Source organism: Heterodontus francisci, chromosome 7 (assembly GCF_036365525.1).
Source record: "Heterodontus francisci isolate sHetFra1 chromosome 7, sHetFra1.hap1, whole genome shotgun sequence".
Lineage (NCBI taxonomy): Eukaryota > Metazoa > Chordata > Chondrichthyes > Heterodontiformes > Heterodontidae > Heterodontus > Heterodontus francisci.
The window spans coordinates 111508896-111518506 of NC_090377.1; the positions used below are offsets into that span (position 1 = coordinate 111508896).

General features: G+C 45.3%; 1 protein-coding gene across 1 annotated transcript in view; it reads right to left on the reverse strand.

Annotated features, from left to right (window-relative positions):
• Window positions 1–8769, reverse strand: part of ahr1b (aryl hydrocarbon receptor 1b) — a 189926-nt gene extending 181157 nt beyond the window's left edge. Inside the window, exons 1-2 of the mRNA XM_068035885.1 lie at window positions 8658–8769; window positions 5148–5335 (exon numbers count right to left, since the gene is read on the reverse strand). Of these exons, the coding sequence (XP_067891986.1) occupies window positions 5148–5335; window positions 8658–8698 (229 nt within the window). The 5' untranslated portion in view covers window positions 8699–8769. The remainder of the gene's footprint in view (window positions 1–5147; window positions 5336–8657) is intronic.
• Window positions 8770–9611: the final 842 nt, after the last annotated feature.

Below are 9611 nucleotides of genomic sequence, written 5' to 3' on the forward strand. Positions count from 1 at the left end.
TCCCAGGCTGTTATTTGAGGCAAGGGAGGAGATAATAGGGCCTCTGACACAAATTTTCAACTCCTCTTTGGGACTGGAGGACAGCAAATGTGGTACCATTATTCAAGAAGGGTCGCAGGGATAAATCAGGTAATTACAGGCCGGTGAGTCTAACATCAGTGGTTGAGAAACTACTGGAAAATATTCTGAGGGACAGGATTAATCTCCACTTAGAGAGGCAGGGATTAATCAGGGATAGTCAGCATGGCTTTGTCGGGGGAGATCGTGTCTAACTAACTTAATTGAATTTTTTTGAGGCGATGACTAGATGTGTAGATGAGGGTAAAGCAGTTGATGTAGTCTACATGGACTTCAGTAAGGCTTTTGATAAGGTCCCGCATGGGAGATTGGTCAAGAAGGTAAGAGCCCATGGGACCCAGGGCAATTTAGAAAATTGGATCCAAAATTGGCTTAGTGGCAGGAGGCAGAGGGTGATGGTTGAGGGTTGTTTTTGCGAGTGGAAACCTGTGACCAGTGGTGTACCACAGGGATCGGTACTGGGACTCTTGCTATTTGTAGTGTACATTAATGATTTAGACGTGAATATAGGAGGTATGGTAAGTTCGCAGATGACACGAAAATTGATGGTGTTGTAAATAGTGAGGAGGAAAGCCTTAGGTTACAGGATGATATAGATGGGTTAGTGAGGATGGGTGGAGCAGTGGCAAATGGAATTTAATCCTGAGAAGTGTGAGGTGATGCATTTTGGGAGGACTAACAAGGCAAGGGAATATACATTGCATGGTAGGACCAAAGGAAGTACAGAGGGACCCTTGGTGTACTTATCCATAGATCACCGAAGGCAGCAGCACAGGTAGATAAGGTGGTTAGGAAGGCATATGGGATACTTGCCTTTGTTAGCCGAGGCATAGACTATCAGAGCAGGGAGATTATGCTGGAGCTGTATAAAACGCTAGTTAGGCCACAGCTGGACTACTGGGCACCACACTATAGGAAGGATGTGATTGCACTGGAGAGGGTGCAGAGGAGATTCACCAGGACGTTGCCTGGGCTGGAGCATTTCAGCTATGAAGGGAGACTGGATAGGCTAGGATTGTTTTCCTTAGAGCCGAGAAGGCTGAGGGAGGACATGATTGAGGTATACAGAATTATGAGGGGAATTGATAGGTTAGATAGGAAGAAACTTTTTCCCTGCGCGGAGGGGTTAATAACCAGTGAGCATAGATTTAAGGTAAGGGACAGGAGGTTTAGAGGGGATTTGAGGAAATTTTTTTTCACTCAGAGGGTGGTTGGAATTTGGAACACACTGACTGAAGAGGTGATCGAGGCAGGAACCCTCATAACATTTAAGAAGTATTTAGATGAGCACTTGAAACACCACAGCACACAAGGAGATGGGCCAAGTGCTGGAAAATGGGATTAGAGTAGTTAGGTGCTTGATGGCTGGCACAGACACGATGGGCCGAAGGGTCTGTTTCTGTGCTGTATAACTCTATGACTCTAAGCACTTCATTGGCTGTAAAATGCTTTGCGTTGTCCTGAGTTTGTGAAAATGCAAGTTCTTTGTTTCTTTCTTTCCATATGCATTACTTGAGAACTTAAATCACCCGAATAAATGGTCATTCAGTATTTAAATGTTGCCCTGTGTCAGCTAGATTGACGAATAAGATGACTTGCAGTCACATGACTGGAGCAATTTTTCCCCTCTGCTCTTTCAAAGTCACCAACTCCTGCTGATGTACTGTGCCAATGACTCTCTAGTACATTAACCCCAGGTGGCCATTCTGGCTGTGTGAGTCTTGGCAGTGAGTATTGGCAGACTATCTATTCATAGAAGGCAACATTGCCAAGCTTAGTGGTGTCCTTAGATGTATATACAACACACTCACAGACATACACACAGATAAACACGCATACACAAATATACACCCACACTTTCCACAGGAGCAATCACTAGGTACTTATCCAAATTTAGAACCCAAGCTGTTTTTTTTTCTTCTCCTTAATCCAGGAGTGCTTTGGCCAGTTGTAGCAGCCCCGCTCCCAACCAGAACCACAACCCAGATCGACAGACTCAGTATACCAACCAACATGCGCCACTGTGCCTTGTGATCTGTATGCCAAACCACTGCTACTCAACTGATTGAAGGGAAATGTTTAGAGGAACTTTAACCAGTTATGGTAACTAACTTATAGATTCATCAACAACAATTTCCATTTATATAGTGCCTTTAATGCCCCAAGTGTGTAAACAGACAAAAATTGACACTGAGCCAAAGGAGGAGATATTACGTCAGGTGACCAAAAACTTGGTCAAGGAGGGATGTTTTCTGGCAGGTCCTAAAGGAGGATAATAAGGTAGAGAAACAGAAGGGTTCAGGGAGGAAATTCCCAGGTTTAATGTGCAGATGGTTGCAGGCACGGCCACTAATACTGGGGCGAAGGAATTGGGGGATGCACGAGTCCAGAGTTGGAGAAACAGGAAGTACCCAGTGTTGCAGGGCTAGATGAGGTTACAGAGATAGGGAGCAGCAAGGCTATGGAGGGATTTGAAACCAAGGATGAAAATTTTAAATGCTGAAGCATTGTCGGACCAGAAGTCAATGTCGGTCAACGAGCACAGAGGTGATGGGTGAATGGGACTTTGGTATGACTTAAGATGCAGGAAGCAGAGTTTCCAACGAGCTCAAAATTATGGAGGATGATTTGAATGGTAATATAATAATTCACAATTACCTTCTCCCTGGGAGAGTTCACAAGCTAGTGTGTGATTCTCAGACTTTACAGGAAATCATTAAAAGCTAAAAACTGGTCTGTGGCGTATTTACACTTCCGAGTTTTGAAACAGACGCCATTAAGCAGAGTCATTAAATATTGTCACAGTTAAATTAATGGGAATTGTGAATCCAATTCACAATATGCTTGCATGGGACTTGAAGCTGGTGAACTTTTGTTAAGGCTTTTTAACAAGTAATCACCAAAGCCACTGATGGCTAAATGAGTCTAATTCTGTTTTTATTTCACGGGATTCTTGGATTAACACAAATGTTTAGAGGATTACAGTCTGTGATCGCAACTGTTTTTCTGCAGAAGCAAAAAAACGGTGGCTTTGCCAAAAATAAAGGCACTGTTATTCCCTACAAATTGAGAACTAGTTTGCATGGGTAAATCAGCAAAGTTCCACTTCCGTTATCTTGCATTCCAAGAATTTGGTGGCGTTTTCAGAATTGCATTCCATCTCTTACTTTAAAAAGAATCGGGTCTCTGCAGAATATTGAGAAATTAACATAAACTTACTGTAAAGCGGGAAGAACAGACTGGCTTTTGGGAGGGAGGTGTTATGCTTACTAAGGAAGAAAACTGGCAATGGGGGCACAAGGCAAAAACAGCATATGATGAATTATGTACTAAAAGGTCAGTATTAGTAAACCCATTCAGCTCTGCATCTGCGTGGTGCTCTACTGGTTGCAGGTAGCTATCCAGCTACATCTATCCAAACTCATTGAGAAATAAATACACCATTTATTCTTAAAACAACACAAGCAATCGATCCGCCTTGTTGGAAAATACATGCAATTAAGAACAAACCAGTAAGATGCACCACTCCTCCCATCTTCACAAACATGTGGAGGATTATTTCAATACTTTTTTCCCCCCGCGACATAATTGGACTCGATGCAACCACTGTCACTGATAATGAGATCTATTATTTAAATGGCACTCCCATCTGCCAGACACAATGTTATGGTTAAATACAAAAATCTGTCACAGTCTTAATGAGCATGAAGGCAGTAAATGAGGACCTCTTTATGTCCCTTAGTGACTTCAGCAAGTCATTAGCATTGCTGTCCAAACAAATCCAAAGCAAGACACAAATTGAAGATTTTTCATCCGCCTCAGAATTTCCTTCAGATCTCAATATATCCGAAAATGGAAGAAAGACAAACCAGGCTTCCTGAACCTCCTCTCTAGTTTCCTATCTTATATAGGCAATCAAAAAAAGGGTTTAACTGGAAACTGTTTCACTTCCATCCATTTTATAAATTCTTTAAATAGCACTTGTTTAAATTATTAATGCTGCCATAGGGGAGAAAAACCCTGCAGTGCGCCAGTTGAACAGAAACTAAGCACCGAGGCAAGATAGAAAATATATTCTCCCCTGCATTTGGTCAATTAAAGTGGTAGGAAGATTCACTCCTCCATCTCCTCTCAATTCAACTTTCAGTTTCAGAACAAATACAAGTATTAAACTGATTTCCAGCTCCCTAACTCATTTCACTCGGTGATTTTGACCTGATTAGCATATTTTATATAAATATTGAAACAAACTGTGGATGTAATCTTTAGCATCAGTGAAAAGCAGTGCACTATTTTAAACTGTTGTCCATTCTTACACTGCAGCAGTGAAAAAAGGAATATCAAGTTTAAGCTTGAGTGGACAAGAATGTCAAATCAAATCAAGCTATCCATTGGACTACGATGGGAAGAAACAATAGACTCCAATATAATTTAAGTAGAATTCACCTTCTCCTTTGACCAGCCTATACCTCGCCGTTTTGTAAACCAAACATGTTGCAAAAATAACACGGTCAGATTGTGAATTTCTATAAAAAGCAGCTCTTCCCCATGCACCACTAAAAAAAAATCCCAAATTATTGATCTGTACAAAAAAACCTTAAAAACCCAATTGTGACTGCTCTAACTTAGTTTTCTTTCTAAAATAAAAGAGACAATGTTTAATATTGCGACATTTCAGCCTTTCTAAAAGATGGTGTAATATGCCCATCGGGGCCTGTGATATGTAAAAAAGAACAAACAGCCCTTGTTACAGATGCAGCAATGCTCAGATAATGAGAAAGGAAAAACTTGTATTTATAAAGTGCCTTTTGAGATCACAGGGCATCCCAAAGCCAATGAGGTACTTTTAAAGTATAGTCATTGTTGTAATATAAGGAAATATATTAAATATATGTGTTAGTGTTTGTGCACAGTGTCTATATACTCCCTCTAACTCTGGCCACCAGCTCCATTCACACCTGCATAATGAACGCAGCAGAAGCCACCCACTGCCTCTGATGATCCGGCATTCCTCCCCACCCCATTGCCCACCATAAGGACATCTCCCTCGAACCTCCCTCTTAACTCACCCCGGAAGAAAGTCTTGGATCGCAAGTAGCTGACGCTGAGGCGGAGGATGGAAAGCTTGTCCAGGCTTGAGGTCACATCTTCAGTGAAAGGTAGGAGGCCAGCCAGGCGGTCCAATTCGCAGTTTAGCCGGTCCCGGTGCCTCTTGGAAGGGTTGGATTTGACTCCATCGGCCAACACAGGCTTCACTCTGACAACAAGCAGAACAACACAAATCAATCCTCCTGTATAACTCAGAATGATGGCCACCTCTGTACTCGTGTCTGAGGATTGCAAAATCTCAGCGTAGTTAAATACCATATCAGGAATGTTCATCAGTTGCCCCATGTCAGTTTGCACCTGCCCACCCTTGCATTAATTTGCATTAATACCCCAATGTCAGTGTTTCCACTAACCCCAATATCACTGTTTCCACTAACCCCAATATCACAGTTTGCATTAACCCAAAGTCAGTTTACCAAAAAGACCAATGTCACTCTTTCTGTTAACTCCACTGTCAGTTTCCATTAATCCCAATCTCACAGTTTACATTAACCCCAAAGTCACAGTTTGCGTTGACCCCAAAGTCACAGTTTGCGTTGACCCCAGAGTCACAGTTTGCGTTGACCCCAGAGTCACAGTTTGCGTTGACCCCAGAACCACAGTTTACGTTAACCCCATTTGTCACAGTTTGCGTTAACCCGAATGTCAGTTAGTGTTAACCCCAACGTCACAGTTTGTGTTGACCCCAACATCACAGTTTGCGTTGACCCCAAAGTCACAGTTTGCGTTGGCCCCAAAGTCACAGTTTGCGTTGACCCCAGAGTCACAGTTTACGTTGACCCCAGAGTCACAGTTTGCGTTGACCCCAGAGTCACAGTTTGCATTACCCCAAAGTCACAATTTGCGTTGACCCCAACGTCACAGTTTGCGTTGACCCCAGAGTCACAGTTTACATTGACCCCAGAGTCACAGTTTACATTAACCCCAAAGTCACAGTTTGCATTAACCCCAAAGTCACAATTTACATTAAGCCCAATGTCACAGTTTGCATTAACCCCAATGTCACAGTTTGCATTAACCCCAAAGTCACAATTTACATTAATACCAAAGTCACAATTTACATTAATACCAAAGTCACAGTGTACATTAACCCCAAAGTCAGAGATTGCATTAACCCCAAAGTCACAGTTTGCATTAATCCCAATGTCACAATTTGCATTAACCCCAATATCACAGTATACATTAAGCCCAATGTCACAGTTTACATTAACCCCAAAGTCTTCTTTGGCCTCCTTATCTCGAGAGACAATGGATAAGCACCAGGAGGTGGTCAGTGGTTTGTGAAGCAGCGCCTGGAGTGGCTATAAAGGCCAATTCTAGAGTGACAGACTCTTCCACAGGTGCTGCAGAGAAATTTGTTTGTCGGGGCTGTTACACAGTTGGCTCTCCCCTTGCGCCTCTGTCTTTTTTCCTGCCAACTACTAAGTCTCTGCGACTCGCCACACTTTAGCCCCGTCTTTATGGCTGCCCGCCAGCTCTGGCGAACGCTGGCAACTGACTCCCATGACTTGTGATCAATGTCACAGGATTTCATGTCGCATTTGCAGACGTCTTTAAAGCGGAGACACGGACGGCCGGTGGGTCTGATACCAGTGGCGAGCTCGCTGTACAATGTGTCTTTGGGGATCCTGTCATCTTCCATGCGGCTCACATGGCCAAGCCATCTCAAGCGCCACTGACTCAGTAGTGTGTATAAGCTGGGGATGTTGGCCGCCTCGAGGACTTCTGTGTTGGAGATACGGTCCTGCCATCTGATGCCAAGTATTCTCCGGAGGCAGCGAAGATGGAATGAATTGAGACGTCACTCTTGGCTGACATACGTTGTCTAGGCCTCGCTGCCATAGAGCAAGGTACTGAGGACACAGGCCTGATACACTCGGACTTTTGTGTTCCGTGTCAGTGCACCATTTTCCCACACTCTCTTGGCCAGTCTGGACATAGCAGTGAAAGCCTTTCCCATGCGCTTGTTGATTTCTGCATCTAGAGACAAGTTACTGGTGATAGTTGAGCCTAGGTAGGTGAACTCTTGAACCACTTCCAGCGCGTAGTCGCCAATATTGATGGATGGAGCATTTCTGACATCCTGCCCCATGATGTTCGTTTTCTTGAGGCTGATGGTTAGGCCAAATTCGTTGCAGGCAGCCGCAAACCTGTCGATGAGACTCTGCAGGCACTCTTCAGTGTGAGATGTTAAAGCAGCATCTTCAGCAAAGAGGAGTTCCCTGATGAGGACTTTCCGTACTTTGGACTTCGCTCTTAGACGGGCAAGGTTGAACAACCTGCCCCCTGATCTTGTGTGGAGGAAAATTCCTTCTTCAGAGGACTTGAACGCATGTGAAAGCAGCAGGAAGAAAATCCCAAAAAGTGTGGGTGCGAGAATACAGCCCTGTTTCACGCCACTCAAGATAGGAAAGGGCTCTGATGAGGAGCCACCATGTTGAATTGTGCCTTTCATATTGTCATGGAATGAGGTGATGATACTTAGTAGCTTTGGTGGGCATCCAATCTTTTCTAGTAGTCTGAAGAGACCACGTCTGCTGACGAGGTCAAAGGCTTTGGTGAGATCAATGAAAGCAATGTAGAGGGGCATCTGTTGTTCACGGCATTTCTCCTGTATCTGACGAAGGGAGAACAGCATGTCAACGGTCGATCTCTCTGCACGAAAGCCACACTGTGCCTCAGGGTAGACGCGCTCGGCCAGCTTCTGGAGCCTGTTTAGAGCAACTCGAGCAAAGACTTTCCCCACTATGCTGAGCAGGGAGATTCCACGATAGTTGTTGCAGTCACCGCGGTCATCTTTGTTTTTATAGAGGGTGATGATATTGGCATCGCGCATGTCCTGTGGTACTGCTCCCTCGTCCCAGCACAGGCATAGCAGTTCATGTAGTGCTGAGAGTATAGCAGGCTTGGCACTCTTGATTATTTCAGGGGTAATGCTGTCCTTCCCAGGGGCTTTTCCGCTTGATAGAGAATCAATGGCATCACTGAGTTCCGATTTGGTTGGCTGTATGTCCAGCTCATCCATGACTGGTAGAGGCTGGGCTGCATTGAGGGCAGTCTCAGTGACAACATTCTCCCTGGAGTACAGTTTGCATTAACCCCAATATCACAATATACACGAAGCCCAATGACACAATTTACATTAACCCCAATGTTACAATTTGCATCAACCCCAATCTCACAGTTTACATTAATACCAATGTCACAGTTTACATTAACCCCAATGTCAGAGTTTGCATTAACCCGTGTCAGTTTTCCTTAATCCCAAGGTCACTGTTTTCATTAATCCCAAATTCACAGTTTTCATTGACCCCCATGTCACAGTTTGCATTCATCCCAAAGTTACTGTTTAAATTAACCCCCATGTCACAGTTTACATTCATCCCAAAGTTACTGTTTAAATTAACCCCAATGTCACAGTTTGCATAAACCCCGATCCTCGCCTTTCTCTCTGTCAAAGCTGTACTCACGTTCTCTGCACAGGTTTCCTCCGTTTCCGTCCCGCGTACATGTCTGCAGTCGGCTCTCACCCTCCCACCTTCGCTCCTTCAGTGTCGGAGCCGCATCAATACAACCACCTCTCGAGACTCAGAACTGACTCAGTCTCCCTCCCCCAGGACTGCAATCCCAGAGCGACCTCTCCGGCTCCACTCAGCCCCAGCTCCTCAAACAAGGCTCAGTAGCGAGTCTCGTGCACACGCCTCTAACGAGGCGGCCGCGCGCCTGGTCCAGCATCGAAGCGCGAAAAGCGCGTCTCGCCCTGTCCGTGCCTCACTCTCATCCTGGAGTCTCCCCCATCCCTGTCTCACTCATCCCAAGGTCTCCCCCATCCCAGAGCCACTCCCTGTCTCACATTCATCCCAGACACATCCCCTTCCCAGAGCCATCCCCTGTCTAACTCTCGCCCAAAAATCTACCCCATCTCAGAGCCACTCCCGGTCTCGCTCTCATCCTAGAGTGTCCCCCTTCCCAGAGCCACTCCCTGTCTCACTCACATCCCAGAGTCTCCCCATCACCAAATATACCCCATGCCAGAGCCACTCTCTGTCTCACATTCCAGAGTTTCCCTATCTCAGAGCCACTCCCTGTCTCACTCTCATCCCAGAGCTCCCACTTCCCAAAGCCACTCCGTGTCTCACTCTAATCCTAGAGTCTCCCCCGTCCAAGAGCCACTCACTGTCTCACATTCATCCCAGATTCTCCCCATCTCAGAGCCAACCCCCGTCTCACTCTCACCCAGAGTCTCCCCCACTCCAGAACCGCGCTCTGTCTTACTCTAATGCCAGTGACTCCCCCAACCCAGAGCCATCCCCTGTCTCACTCTCACCCGGAGTCTCCCCCATCTCAGAGCCATTCCCAGTCTCACTCTCATCCTAGATTCTTCCCCCTTCCCAGAGCGACACCCTGTCTCACTCTCAACACAG